We start from the raw sequence: 14,946 nt of genomic DNA, 5'->3' as shown, positions 1-14,946 counted from the left end.
TCCCATTGAAGGTACTGCTTGCTGTTAATATGTTTTCTACTACAGATTAAGGTTACTATGGTAACTAATCATTTTGGCCGGGTGAAGAGGTTGAATTTAATTGTCCTCTTTTCGGATGTTAATTTTTGCACCTGGGGGGAAGAACTTGCCTGGACTTGTTTTAGTTTCAGTTTCCCTTCTGTGTAGGCATGTAGAGAGTTAAGCAGCTCTCACTGAGAGCCTGTAAATATGTTTGTTTTCTGTAAATAAAATTATTTTTATAGAAATGCCTGGTGTGTGACGTTTCTGATCTCTCCTGGGCCAAAGGCTTTCCTGGCAATCTGCTAACACTTGCTATGTCCTAGAACCTAGATGGATCTCATTTAGTTTAGTAACATCTGCTTCAATCTTTGCTGTTGGGCATGGAAGATGAAGAGGTCTGTATTCATAGAGCATTGGAAGCTCTGGAGATAGTACACTCAAGTAATTGGCCAGTTTGAAACAGGAAGAGGAAGCACTGAGTGACTAGCGTTATCTCTGCTTAGCTTATTGGATACCTTGGATTGACAAAAGGCAAGCAATGGTTAACTGAAGGTATGCTCTACAGCATATAGACAACGTCAACCTGAAAGTATTAGAGGTCGGTGGGCAGAAGGGACATTGTGGAAAAATGGTTGGTTGGTTTTCAAGTGCAGGCAAGGCAAATAGAAAGACTGATGGTGTAGAAGATGCCTGTTTCTCTTCCCTCCTACTCTAAATCGAATGACTGTGATTTTTTCAATAGTAGATTCAAAAAAGGCAACTGTATACTGGGTCAAATCACTATTCTATCTGGTTTTGAAGTTTCAGACAAGGTCTTCCCCAGTCCTACCCTGAGATGCTATGAACTAAATTTAGAGAAAGGCGTCAGTATACTCTAATCCTTCTTAAGCTAGGATCAATTATTTTCTGACACTGACTAGCGGTAAAACTTCTCTCTTCAGTCCTTCTCCAGGCTATTTCAGAGATTTTGGATGTAACTTTTTCCTGGTATATACATGCTTGCATCCCTTCACCCATCCACCCAGGTTACTAAACATTAAATTTGCTAGGGTGGAAGGAGAGGAGAGAACTGCAGCAACACCGATATGCGTATGTACCTTGGTGTATATGGGAAGACAAGAAGCCGGTGTAGCCCTTCCCTTCCCTTCTGCCTGGCTACCCAGAGAACAAATGCCATTGAATGTTCCTTGAATTTGTAGTTTTTCTATCATAATTGTAACCACAAACACTGTAAGATTAATATGTATTACAGATTTTGAAAGTGTTGTTTTAAAACTAAATTATTAACTTTATTTTCATAATGCATCAGTGTGGTCAGCTGCAGGAGCAAATTCATCTCATGATAATTTACAGAGAAACTGTTTGCTGAGTAAATGAATACAACTTACAGCAACTGGGGAATAAATTTCTACAGCATATAATTTCAAAGATCTGATCTAAGACATTCGTCCTTGATATATGAACAGAGAACTATTACAAGCATATTGGAATCTCTCTGTTGATGATGCTGGATTTATACAACACAGCAAGAGTGCATGGAGAAATCCAGTTGCAAGTCCTACTTATTGCCCTGGAGTGGTTTAGTGTGTGTTCCATTGGTTCCATTGGTTGGCCTAAAAAGAAGAGACAGAGCTTGAAAGACATGCTATACCAAAGTGGCCAATCCTTTTGGAACAATGGGCACATTTTAATTTTGAAAATCCTCACAAAAGGGATACTGCTTGGTGGACTGCTGGTTCACTGTGGGTATGGTCAATCACAAAACATGTATTTAATAGGGATACTACATCTAGGCTACAAAAATCTGAAGAGACACTAGATAGCAGCAAATGGAATACAGAAAATTGTAACTCTTTGCAATCACCTGGATATTTGCAGCCCAGACCTGGTGAACGTATCTATGCCAGAAAGCCAACTATCCAGTTTGCATCCTGCCAAACTCATTACTTTTTTCATATATGGGTTCAATCTCTGGGCTGCTCCTGTCTGTCAAATGTTAACCTAATTCTGCAATTAAATATTGAGCTTTAAAAAACAACATGGAGAATGATAGCATGTTTCTATTCCATTCTAGCAAGTGGAACTTAAGCATATAGAATGGGGCACAGGGCAGCATAATGAAAAACTCACCGTATACATTTGCATGTTCTTCTGCTTCTCCTTTGACCTTTTGTAGGAAGAAAAATATACATTTTAATAAACAAGGTATTGCATTGTTTTGCTATTCTTTCATCCTTCATATATTACCCAACTTCATAATGGATATATTTAGGACCTATTTCAGGAACAACATGCACACACATGCATCAGTGCCATTAGGAAGTAGGCCTCTCTCTCTCTCTCTCTCTCTCTCTCCCTCCCTCCTTAGCTAGCTAGCTATCATTTTCTTCTTGCATATGGACACATGAACTGCAGAGTGGTTTCAAATTTCCACCAGAAATGTTTCCCAGTTCTGGAATGGCTATATGCATCAAGTGAACCAGTTCATTATGTGAATGAATATTCATAATCACTCCAGAAATGTGAAGTGAGATGCTATAATGGGCATCATCTTTGCATGAGTAGATATGGTAAAGGTAAAGGTTTCCCTTGACGTAAAGTCCAGTCGAATCCGACTCTAGGGGGCGGTGCTTATCTCCGTTTCTAAGCCTTGGAGCCGGCGTTGTCCATAGGACACTTCCGGGTCTTGTGGCCAGCATGATGACACGGAACGCTGTTACCTTCCCGCCGAAGCGGTACTTATTGATCTACTCACATTTGCATGTTTTCGAACTGCTATACATCTAATTTTAAGCTAATCTCTTAGTAACCATCAACAGTTGTACCATCAAACGAAGTTTAAAGGAAATTTTCTTACCACAGCACACTGATATGACAATTACCAAGGATATCAGCAGAAGGAGAGAAACACCAGCTAAGGGAACCCAGATATAAAGCTCACAGGAGAACATTATACTTTCTGGATTTGTCTTTGCTGAAATATAAAAAAAAGGAAGAGCAACACTTTCACAAATGTTATCCCTCTAGTTTTCTCATTATTTAAAGAAGTTTATTTGTTCTGCTACAATGTGTTTCATATTTGTGTGGCATAACTTGCATCAGAAGAGCAACATTGTTGACTGCCAGCCTAGAAACATAGTGGAAAAATATGGCACTTTTTGTAATTTTCAGTATTGCTTTTGTTTGTTTAGGGGGAAATGCTCCTCTTTCCTCCTCAGGTTGATGATCACCAACTGTTCTGTGGGGAGGATCTCTGAAGGAGAGAGAGGAAGATGGGGTGCAACCATTGCAGAGCCCTGCTCCATTGGACTTCCCCTTCCACACTCACAAGGGCATCATTAATATGGCACAGATCCTTGAATTCCACCGTTTCCCCACTATATTTCATCGCCTTTAGTTATAACAGTTCATATACTTAAAAAGGGAAGTTAATAATCTGGCCCTGTTGTGAAGTTATACGTTCTACTCCTGTTCTGTTGAAATGGTATTATGAGTTCTGTAGTGCTTTAGCTGAACAGCAATAGTGGCTGGGATCTTCAAGTAGCCACAGTGCCCATGATTACTGGGAGCTTTGGAGAAGCAATTTATTAATACTTTATTTTTTTTCTCCAGGTTAAAACCTCCACACCCACCTGATGAGCACTGCCTCATCCTCCTGGCTTTCGTTTGCACGGTTTGTTGCAACTGACTTGCCTTATTCCACTCCGGCTCAAAGAGCCCTTCCCCTGTCATTGTCCACTCCATCGGAGAAGAGATTCACAGGAGGGAGAAAGGCAGAGTAGCAGCATTGGGATGCTCAGGGGATGTTCAGTCATAACCAGAGATGGTTCTCACAATACCTTGGAATGAGTGTGGAACTTCCATTTGGATGGATGTGTGAAATGCTCATGTGAAAAAACATTGCCTCTGGTGTGGAATGATAGGAGGATGCCTTGAAGCACCACAGCAAAATTCCTCTGTAATTTGTTGCAGGGGTATATTAAATAAGCACGTCTTGACTTGTTGAACTGATTTCTCATGTTTTCTCCTTATGGAAATCAAAGGTTTGGGTTGTTTGCAGCATGACACACTTTTATGTTATACTCAGGGTTTAAAGTGACATGGCAATATTTTTGTATATCTTTCAGTTTTGTCCTCTAATTTGTAAGTAGGTTGAAGAAACATACCTAAGATTGTAGAATTCGGAGATTTCATAGCTTCTTCTTTTACCAGCCCTTTGGTGCTGAATAAATTTTTCTGTGCGATGGTAGGAAGCGGGGTGGTAGTTTTCACTGTAAACAAGATAGATATGAAATTGTTTTTCTTCTGTTTTCTTGGCTAATGGCTAATGGCTAGAGGGCTGGAGGGCTTATAGCAAGGTTCCCCCTCCATAGTCCTCAGTGACTCCATAATCATAATCAGGTATGAGAAAGGAAAATAATGCACATAAGCTGAGCAATTCTCTCCTGGTTAATGTCATGTTCACTGTTTCACTGTACAGTATACATTGTAACGTTTCACATGCCATGGAGCTGACACGTGTTTCTGTATGGGAGGGAGCTGCTGTGAAACCTTGTGCCAAGCTCTGTATCTATGCTCATTACAATGGAATGTGTTTGGGTTATGTTCTCTGTTCAAGGACTTTTCCCGCAGACCATCAGAAGCCGTTAGGAGCACCTGGGATTGTGAGCCTGGGAAGATTCTATGGGGGGAGGGATCTCGTTTGTACCGAGGGTTTTTAGTTTGCATTTGGTGCACTTTTATCATTCTCAGCTTTCTCTGTGATCCTGCATACTATTCTTTAAGGTAAAGGTAAAGGTTTCCCTTGACGTAAAGTCCAGTCGTGTCCGACTCTAGGGGGCGGTGCTCATCTCCGTTTCAAAGCCTTGGAGCCGGCGTTGTCATAGACACTTCCGGGTCATGTGGCCAGCATGACTCACGGAATGCCGTTACCTTCCTGCCGAAGCGGTACCAATTAATCTACTCACATTTGCATGTTTTCGAACTGCTTGGTGTGCAGGAGCTGGGACGAGCAATGGGAGCTCACCCCGCCGCGCGGTTTCGAACCGCCGACCTTCCGATCGACAGCTCAGCGGTTTAACCCGCAGCGCCACCACGTCCCTCATACTATTCTTTAATAAATCAGATATCTTTGAATTCCTGCTCATGAGTCTGAGAGTGTTTTAGAATAGGCAACCATTACAGTTAATACCTGAGATGAGAAAGGTAACAGTCCAGCTTGGACCTTCTCCCACCCCAGCCCCAAACTTAATCTTCAGAAGTTTCTAGAGTGCAGAAAATCAATTATACTGGCTTCACATTTCAATTTCGCTCCGCAGAGAAAGTATTACTGCTTGAACATTGATGAATGAAATAAACGAATGCATGAAAAAAGTGAGACTTGTACTGGCTCCCTCTTTAACTAAGCCTATCTTTTATTGGTAATAGAAGTAGTTCCTGAAATAGGTCCTAAAATAGATTTAATACAGTTAAAAGGAAAAAAATACTTCCAAAACTCCCCCCCTTCCCCAATCCTGAGAAAAATAGAAAATCCTACCTTCTCCATATGTGTGACAAAACCACAAGAAAGAAGAGAAGAGCAGAAACTGATCTGGCAGGGAACATATTCATGGGGGATTTAAAAGCTTATGATGAAACTTACCCGGCAGATGGACTGTGATGCCCAAGCTAAAAATCAGTTTCTGATTGCGATGGCGCACACAGTAATAGGTAGCCTCATGATTTTCCTCAAAGCTGGCAATAGTTAGCTGGTAAAAGCTGCCAGTTTTTGAAGCCTTGTAGCCTGTGAGGGTACCTGCTATCTCTTTAGATCTTGATGTAACATGTGAGATGAAGTGGTGTATACCATCCGATTTCTGAAGAACCCAGAACACTCCGACATCCATGTGGTTAGTCTCACACTTGAATTCCACTTTGGCTCCAAAAGCTTTAGGAAGATTGCTGATCATCTTGATTTCTATTCTTTCTGTCTGGGACCTGCAGCAGCCTAGAGAGAGGAGAAAAGTTCAGCTGCTCACTGACTGATTGCAGCCCAAGAATTAGAATCATATTCTGATCAGCTGGATTGGGCTGAACTGTTTTTGGCTATGAACTTAAGAAAAAGGTACTAATTAGGTCTGAGATGAGTGTGGATCTAAGAATGGAGAAACCCAGGTTCCAGACCATCCTCAGCCATGGGTACTGAGTGGGTGGTTTCGGTCAGTCACGGAATAACATACTCTGCCCCGCCTAGCCTACAGCAACCTGGTGGTGGGAAAAATAGAAGGAAGGAATGCAGTGTGCTACCTTTCGCTTTTGGAGGAAAGGCAGGATATAAATCTAATTTTTAAAAAAGAAATAAATAGCATGGGCTAAAAGCAACAAGATGCAGAGGCAATAAAACACATTGGGAAGCTTTTAGATTTTGTCTTAGAATTGTTAGCAATACAAATTAGATTTTGATATAAGGGATAAAGGTTGATTCTTTTGAATACAAATTTTCCTTATGTTGGTTATCCTTAGTAATTATACTTTTTTGTTACCAGCCCTAATGAGTAAAAATCAGTCACATGGCTTATATTCTGGATGTAAGATCAATTGGGGTAAATCTAATTAGGGTTGGATTTCTCACTAGAATGGTGGACACAGATGGGATTTGTGGTCTCTACCAATTTTATTAAATATTTAGGGCTTTACATTCCTAAATAAATTTCAAAATTTGTCCAAGTTAATATGTCTACTGTGCTGGAACAAATTACATTAGATTTTGACAGATGATATAAGATACCTTTGACTTGGTGGGGTAAAATAAATGAATTAAAATGAATATAACTCGCAAACTTGTATATGTTTTAAGAGTGATACCTATGCTTATTCTAAAAAATATTTTGATCAAATTGATAGGTTTGAGAAAATTCAATTGGGAATGTAAAACACCTAGAATCTCTCTTTCTAAATTATGTTTGTCTATGACAGACGGCAGTTTTAATCTTCCAGATTTTCGGAAATGTCACTGGCCTTACATTTTAGTATCATTATTTTATAGGAATGAAAAGGTTTTTTTTTTTTTTACAAAATGCCACTATGGGCTAAATTGGAACGTTATTGTACTTGACCATTTAAATCTTGGCAGTTGTTAGGTACAAAGTTTATTAGGACTAATTTAGTGTTTCCAGCTTTGTTAGAGGTACGATGTATTTGCGCCATTAGGTGATAAGCTTAGTTTTGATATGGAATCACATGAACGTTTAACTCTCTGGCATAACTCTACTCTTAAAATCAATAGTAAAACATTTTGCTGGAAAGAATGGGCACAAAAGGGCATCATTACACTAGATCAATTACTGTTTAATGATTACTTTAAATCTTTTCAGCAATTGCAGACAGAATTTTCTTTCCATCAACTCAAAAGTGGAGGTAAATCCAGTTAAAGCATGTCTTGAGAGCTCAGTATGGATCTGATGCTTTAGCAGCTTACAAAATACCTGATATGTTATTAATGTTGAAGAATTCAGTGTCAGAATCCAAACTTACTTTTTTTCCTGTTAAAAGCTAAAGAAACTATTTAAAATATCTATAACAAATATACAAGAAGCTTGGAATCAAGAATGGGAAACTCCAGTTTTTTTCAACCAACGGACTCAAGTTCTGAAGAATACTAAGTTTATGTTCTGTGACTTAAAGTTGAAATTAATCCATCAAAAGATAGTTTTTTTGTATCTGTTGGACACCATCTAGAATGTTTTGTAAAGGATAGACTAATGATTATTTCTGTTGGTGCTGCAAGAAATTTGAGGCACTAATTCATATGTTATGGCCATATTCCTCCTTACACCCCCTTTGGAGTAATGTTATTGACAGAATTATTGAGAAAACTCTGGTTCTTAAAGACATGTATATTGTACTGAATTATATACTGATTACTTGGAATTTAACACATTCAGAACAAAGATGGGTTTTTTGTGCTCTAATAATAGCAAAAAAAGAAAAGAAAAGAATAAGCTTTAGAAGATGGAAAAATAGTATAATTCCAGATATAAAGGACTGGATTTCAGAGATGTGTGACTTAGCAATTTTTGAGAAAATTATATATTTGGTTAATCAGAAAATGTTACATTATCTTTCCCTTTGGGCGGGACTAGAACTCACGGTCTCCTGGTTTCTAGCCCGGTGCCTTAACCGTTACAGCAAACTGGTTCTATATACCAACAAATATGCCTCCCAAAATCTTAGCCTCAACAAAACAGAGCTTGTGAGTTCCTTATGGGGCTATGGTTTACCCTCTCTCTGTAAGGTTGATGTACACCCTTATGAAGGAGGGCTGTGGGAAACAGCTGCAGCAGCAGCTGCACTGCAGGTGGCCATCCGTTACCACACCATTCCACTGAAGGATGAGGGCAGGAGCTGGGCTGTTGCTGTTTTTCACCAGGCAGAGGAGTATGTGAGAGTTTAGGAGATCATGGTCACTAGAGATGGGGAGAAATTGATTTAGTTCACATCTGAATGGACATGCAGGAACTGAGGCCAAGCTCCTTTGATAGTAGTATTTCTCTGAAATGTTCAGTGTACTTTGTGTGTTTGTGTGGAGAATGGGAGACAGTGTGTGTGAGAGAGCCCACCCATACTAATATACAGTTCTTGGAAACAATTCCCTCACGTTGAAATGAATAAAGTATATATTCAGGAAAAATAAGAGAACATGTACTCATTAAGTAAAATTGCAAACAAAAATGCATATGGGTGGGAAAATGTGCAGCAAAATACATGTAGATTTTAATGCAATTTTTTAAAAAAACATCTCAAGCTAGTACAGGAATGGAGTGAACTGAACTTACAAATGAAAAAAATGAGAAACCCTGAGAAAGTGACAGGTTCAGTGCTCTTTACAAGTCATGCTGGACTTCCTAGAAGCATCAATCAAGCAGTCAGGCAATCAGCGTTCATTTGTTACAACAAGGAAAGATTGCTCTGCTGGATGAGATCAAAGGCCTCTTAGTTCAGCGATCTTATTTCCAGAGGAGCTAAGCAGATGATTCTGGGAAGTTTGCAAGTGGGGCATGATGAGAACTCTCCCCCTCATTTTGCTGAGAAACAGACATTTGAAAGCATGTCATCTCTGGTTTGGAGATGTATGTTGCCATCCGCAATAGTAGCCATTGGTTGTGACTAATTAACTCCCTGAATTTGTCTTATTCCATCTTAAAGCTATCTGATTTTTGTGGCCAACACCATGTCTTACAGTGGGAAATACCATAGTTTAATGATGGGTGGAAAATCTTTCTTTTGTCTATTCTCATTCGTACCGCTTAGCTTCAATTCAGTCAATTTTCTTTTACACCCTTTAAATGATTCAACTAAATATTGTAGTACTTCAGCACCTAAAATATTTTGAATATCCTAATACTTTCCCCCCCTTTCTATTAAAGTAAATAGACATACCATTTTTGGAAGAATTACATTGAATTCACTGATCATAATTGTGCACAGAGCTCAGTGTGCTGAAACACTCCAATTTTCTTACACTGAACTCTACGCTTGATTGATTATGTGCCATTGTTTTTGACTCCTAGTGACCACATAGGTAGATTTTCTCTGTGAGAATGCTGTGTTACAGTGTCAATTTTGTTTTAAGGTTTCTTTTAAAATAAAATTATGCCAGAACCAGGACTGAATATTTTTTTATCCAGAGAGATGAATCCCTTTAAGCAAAACTCCAGCTTTCCATATATTTGTGCTGAAACTTCTTGTGTTGACCGTATACTTCCAAGACAATTAATACCAGTGTTATAATAGATACATTTTCAACAATTCCTTAAAAACTACTGTCTGTTTCCTTAATAAACTGTTCATATGGCAAAGATGCAGATAATTGATATCAGATTTTGAATTTTCAGAGTAAGACCCTGAACATGTGGGAAAAATGCTAGGAAGAAAGAAAAAAGCTATATTTATGGTTGGAAAAACAGAAACCAATTCTTTTGGTAGTTTAATGTATTTATGGAAAAATGTGATGACATTAGAGGTATGTTGATTGGAGATGTGAAAGTATATGTACTTTCGTATGCAGAGGATCGTAGTAAAAGTTAGCTTGTATGATGCAAGGAGGTATATGGATCAGAAAATTACTGTATCAAAGATCAAAGTAGGTGTATTTGATCATGGGTTTTATATATGTAAATGGAAAAAATAAGCAAGTAGATTAATTTGTTGATCTTAATTGTAATTAATTTATAGAATGTTTGCAGCCATGCAAATGTTGGTAGAAAAGTAATGGGTATTATATGGTCTGTTGGAAGGAACGAATATGTTCAAGTAAGTGAAAGAATGAACGAGGACTGAATTGCAAAGCAAATATTTGAAGGAAGGAAGGAAGGAAGGAAGGAAGGAAGGAAGGAACAATGAGTGAATGTGTTAGAAGAAGGGGAAGACCAAGAAATTTGTGGTTGGATGGAACTCATGAACTCCTGGAAAAGAAAGAGATGAGAACTTTAAAGAACAAGAGGCAGTGTATGAAGCAGTGCGTGGACATCGTAAAAGCAAAGATGGTCTTCCAGGAACAGATAGGTATGGAGAGGAATAGTAAGTAGTTTTGTGCAAACTTTATTTAGCTGTTTCGTTTCCTTTTTGTTATCTCATGCATTTAATTTTTTTAACATATTATTTCTATCTATCAATATTTCTTATCCTGAAAAGGAATAGTGTGATAAGTATGTAGGTATGCATGTATGTAAACTAATGATTTATTTTTCTCAGATACTAAATCTGTTTTCTACTTCTATTATCTATCCATCTTTTTTTCTCAGTAGTAGCCTCCTCACCTTTATTCAAGCATCCCACATGGTAATTATTGTAAAAATATCAGACTTGTAGAGATAACAACAACATAACAGTAATAACAAGTTAGATTAGATATCCCACCTTTGATATTTTTATCAAGTTATACAATTCCTCAAAACCTCTAATTAGACATATTGTTTCACTGTTTCACTGTTCTATTGTTTTTCTTTTCCCTGACAATGAATTGTTAGATTAAACTATGTTCTTTTATTGTAGAGGCTGGTCAAAGACTGTAATAAAGATATTCATTCATTCATTCATCCCACCTTTGGCTTATCTATGGATTCCCCTTCATTTTTTCCTCACAACTACAACAGTAGGAGTTGGGCTGGACTTATTTTTGTTATAAGCCTTGGATTCTGACTTTCAAAGAAAATAAATTTACATGTCTTTAGAGATCCACTGGAGCCTTGTATCATATCCAAAATATTTTTTAAAGTTTTTCAATTACTGCTTATTTAAGGATTCCACCCACCATCCACCCCAAGTAGTAGCATTATACTCACCTAAAATCAGACCAAGGAGCCATAGGAGAGAGAAAATTCTGGCCATTTTCTCTTTTCGCAATCTCTCTTTAGGAAAGGCACAGGAGAATTGTATCTAGTTTGATGGATGAAATAGGTCCCTGCTAGTGGAAGAGGATATGATGTCAGCTACTTTCCCTCCCTCTCAGAAGAGCTTTGAGCTTTTCAATGAGCAGAATTTAACATGAATAACCTGAAGGGGCATCTGGTGGATTTTTATGTAAAATTGAAGGCAGCCAGCTAGTCTGCTTATTCAGGCCATAAACAAAACAGAAAACAGTTAAAAAGGAGGAGGTATGCAAAATTAATGGTCCATAAATTTAGCTTAGCCTCCTGCAACTGTCCCAGAAACTCCCATATACTTTTTGATAGCAGCTCTGCATGACTTATATACACATTCAGCTGTAATAATGAGGTTAAACCAACATTAGAATCATCATAGAACAACCCTACTCTGACAGCTCCAAAGATGTCCAACTTTGATCTCGATTATCTAACAAAAATACTCCTCAAAATGCACAGGGTCTCCAAATGGTATGTTGTTTGGATATCTGAACAAATGTCAATTGCTGGAAATGGGAGGCATTACAATCTAATCCTAACCTAATCTAATCTAACCTAATCTAACCTAATCTAATCTAACCTAACCTAATCTAATCTAATCTAATCTAATCTAATCTAATCTAATCTAATCTAATCTTCCAGTATTATTTTTATTTATTTTCTGCATATGATGTTATTTTGAAGGAGTCCAGGTAGGCTTATTTCTTTCTATAATTAAAATTCCAGTTGAAATTAAGTTGGGATAACTGGGATGATGATGATGATGATGAATCATTCTTTAGCTTTTCAGTGAGCAAACTTTTCATTGTAATAGAGCATTAAATTTCATACTGCTTAAGCTTCATTGATCCTAGAAGACTGCTTAGGATATGATGGAAGAATTGGGAAATACTTTTATTTGGCACTGAAAGGAACAAGAAAAGTAGCAGAAGAGGGGCTCCTACAGTCTTGGACAGAGAGAACCATTGCTGATAGAACAAAGAGCTTAAGTGTAATTAGAAAGAATATTTGCTCCCCGGGACAAATAAACTCCTAAAAATGAGGGGACAGTGGTGGATCCAAAGAAAATAGTTATGAGTACAGGGTATTAAATGAATCATTTTCTATGCTAAAGAAGTGATATAAATATAGTAGTTAGGGAAATGTTACTGTTTTGAGACTGATAATTTCCTAGAAAATAGTACAGAACTGCACATTTGGTCACTAAAATCACTGTTAGTTCTCTTTGCAAAGCTTTGTGACAATATGGTTTCCCATCCAGGCACTACCCTCAGCTTCAGTTTGAGATGGTTTCCCATCCAGGCACTACCCTCAGCTTCAGCTTCAGACGTTTTCAGACATTTCTCTTCATGATTCCACTGCCACCCAAAATAGTCTGCCAGGGAATAGTCAGCCACTTCAGCAATGCCAGTTTGGCATCAACTCTAGCAGAGGCTGTTTTATATAGGCATACTTTATTATCTTGGTACTTGGTAAGGTACTGGGGGAAAAGCTCTCCTGGACTATATTGAGCTTGCTGTATCCAGGCCAGCAGAAAAGCATTCCAGTATGTAGTATGTGTAGTATGTAGTACACATAGGAAACCCCATGCTGCATACTTCACCAAAGATATGTCTCACAATCTCAGTTTTAGTTCTTGGCATTTTCTACATCTCTCTTCAAGCCTTGGTGAAGAAGTTGTGCTTCTAGTCACAAGAAAGATACTTTGCCATAACTTTACTATTATTAAATTTAGCAAGTGGCTTCATAATAACTGAAATTGGTTTTTTCCATTTTGTTTGTGATGTAGTTCTCCAATCAGAGAGCACGCACAAAAATAATACATTAGGTGTAAGCAGATTGAAAGGCATGCACGTAACTGAAAATAATGTAATATTAGAGAAAACATTTGTGAAAATCACTTGGGGAGCATGGATGCAAAGATGTTTACATAAGGAAAACTCTAGCTGTTTTAATAACTCTAGGTGTTTTAAAAATTGCAAACTGATGCAGAAATGGGATGAAATAAACACTTTTGGAAAAAGGAGAAACCAGGTGTCTCTAAAATTTCTCCTCTATATCTGTACTAATATGATGCCTAACTCCAAATCCGTGGAAGCTCCTTCATCAGCACAACTTCCATTGTATCCGGATGATGTTTCAGTTTGCTCTCTTGAGTTACTGACCTTGAACACCCGTTTGGAACTTCCACGCTACCTCCTAAAGTGAAGGTGGAGGGTCAGAGATGGAGCAAAGGCTGAGATGACTAAAATTTCATTCTAAACTTTTAGACCACCTCAGGTTTAATATCACAAGATATATTGCTTGAGAGAAGAATCTTAATATTTAATCAGGTTAACAGTTGTTTTGGTTTGAAATTGACATGTGAAGGCTGAAGAACATATTTCCTCTGTAGTTTACTTTGGAAGGGGAAGGGTTGTCTTTTATTTTCTCAGGTTTTGCTATTAAGTTTACTTGTGGACATTTCTTTACCTCTGGCTCTTAATTACACATTTGCTTTTTATATCTGTATGTTCTTGGCTACTGGGAATAGTTACAAATTTTAGTTTGTTTTACAGCTGGCTCTGTCCTCCTTTTTTTCTTCTCTTCCCCCCTTTCTACGTCTTAGCCTTGGCTTTTCCTTTTTGGACTCCCTATAAATTTGCTTTCACTTAAGTTTGATATATTTTAATAGATTAACCTGAAGAACTTTCTCCCTTTTCCCTCCCATTGGTTCAGGCAGCCTTTCTCAACCTTTTGACCCTGGAGGAACCCTTGAAATATTTTTCAGGCCTTGGGGAACCCCTGCACATTCAGGCTCAAATATAGGCAAGAAGTTAGAAAATTAATATATTTGTTTCATGTGTAGGCCTGTATGTATGCACTAACAGTGTTCTTAAACTAAAAATAAAGAATGAAACTTACCTCTTTAATGTGAAGTTGCCCAAATTTGAAACAATTTTTTAAATAAATTGTGTTCTCCCAGGGAACCCTTAGTGACCTCTCGCAGAACCCTAGGGTTCCGTGGAACCCTGGTTGAGAAACCATGGGTTCAGGTAATATAAACAAAAAATTGATTAATTTGTGCAAGGAAGTGTTGTATAATGTCTGACTAGTGCCAATCTGGGTTTATACTTTTTAAAAAAATCACTATTCTTTTTAAAAATCATTTTATTTTTTTTCTCAGATAAAGCATGGATGAGTCTGGCATATACCATTTTTTCTTGTCACTTTTTAAAAATACCTAATAGCAATTTCCCTTTTATCATGGCATGTTAAAAGAGTTCAGGTCTCCAGACAAAGGTAGCTGAGTTAAAAATCTGGGAACTGAAAATTGATTTTTTGCAGGAGACTCCTATGGTGCATAAACAGCTTTTACAGGATAATGTAAGGTGGTAATTCAAAAAATGCTAGATTTGATAAACTGCTGAAGAAGAAATATCAGATGGAGAAGGTCACTTTTTAATACTGTCACAGTCATTGCTAGCATTTAGTACTCCTGAATTTGTGAATCAAACTACAGATTCTCCAGCCAAAACACAAT

General features: G+C 37.8%; 1 protein-coding gene across 1 annotated transcript; it reads right to left on the bottom strand.

The window, feature by feature from the left end:
- Positions 1–1,283: 1,283 nt before the first annotated feature.
- CD8A (CD8 subunit alpha) lies at positions 1,284–11,513 on the bottom strand. Its single transcript, XM_063301974.1, has 6 exons — positions 11,343–11,513; positions 5,663–6,007; positions 4,188–4,292; positions 2,879–2,995; positions 2,152–2,188; positions 1,284–1,634 (listed from the first exon to the last, which is right to left on the bottom strand). The coding sequence occupies exons 1-6, from the start codon at positions 11,386–11,388 to the stop codon at positions 1,580–1,582; spliced, it is 705 nt and encodes a 234-aa protein (XP_063158044.1). The 5' UTR covers positions 11,389–11,513; the 3' UTR covers positions 1,284–1,579.
- Positions 11,514–14,946: the final 3,433 nt, after the last annotated feature.

Source organism: Candoia aspera, chromosome 4 (genome assembly GCF_035149785.1).
Source record: "Candoia aspera isolate rCanAsp1 chromosome 4, rCanAsp1.hap2, whole genome shotgun sequence".
Classification (NCBI taxonomy): Eukaryota; Metazoa; Chordata; class Lepidosauria; order Squamata; family Boidae; genus Candoia; species Candoia aspera.
Note: the sequence above shows the minus strand (reverse complement) of the source record. Positions and strands in the feature narration are given on the sequence as shown.

Excerpts from the sequence above, each read along its gene's own strand:
- CD8A (XM_063301974.1), bottom strand. The coding sequence starts at position 11,388 with ATGGCCAGAATTTTCTCTCTCCTATGGCTCCTTGGTCTGATTTTAG. Across the intron at positions 4,293-5,662 it reads CATCACAGTCCATCTGCCGG|TGAAAACTACCACCCCGCTT; the intron begins GTAAGTTTCATC and ends TCTTGTTTACAG. Across the intron at positions 1,635-2,151 it reads AGAACATGCAAATGTATACG|GCCAACCAATGGAACCAATG; the intron begins GTGAGTTTTTCA and ends TCTTCTTTTTAG.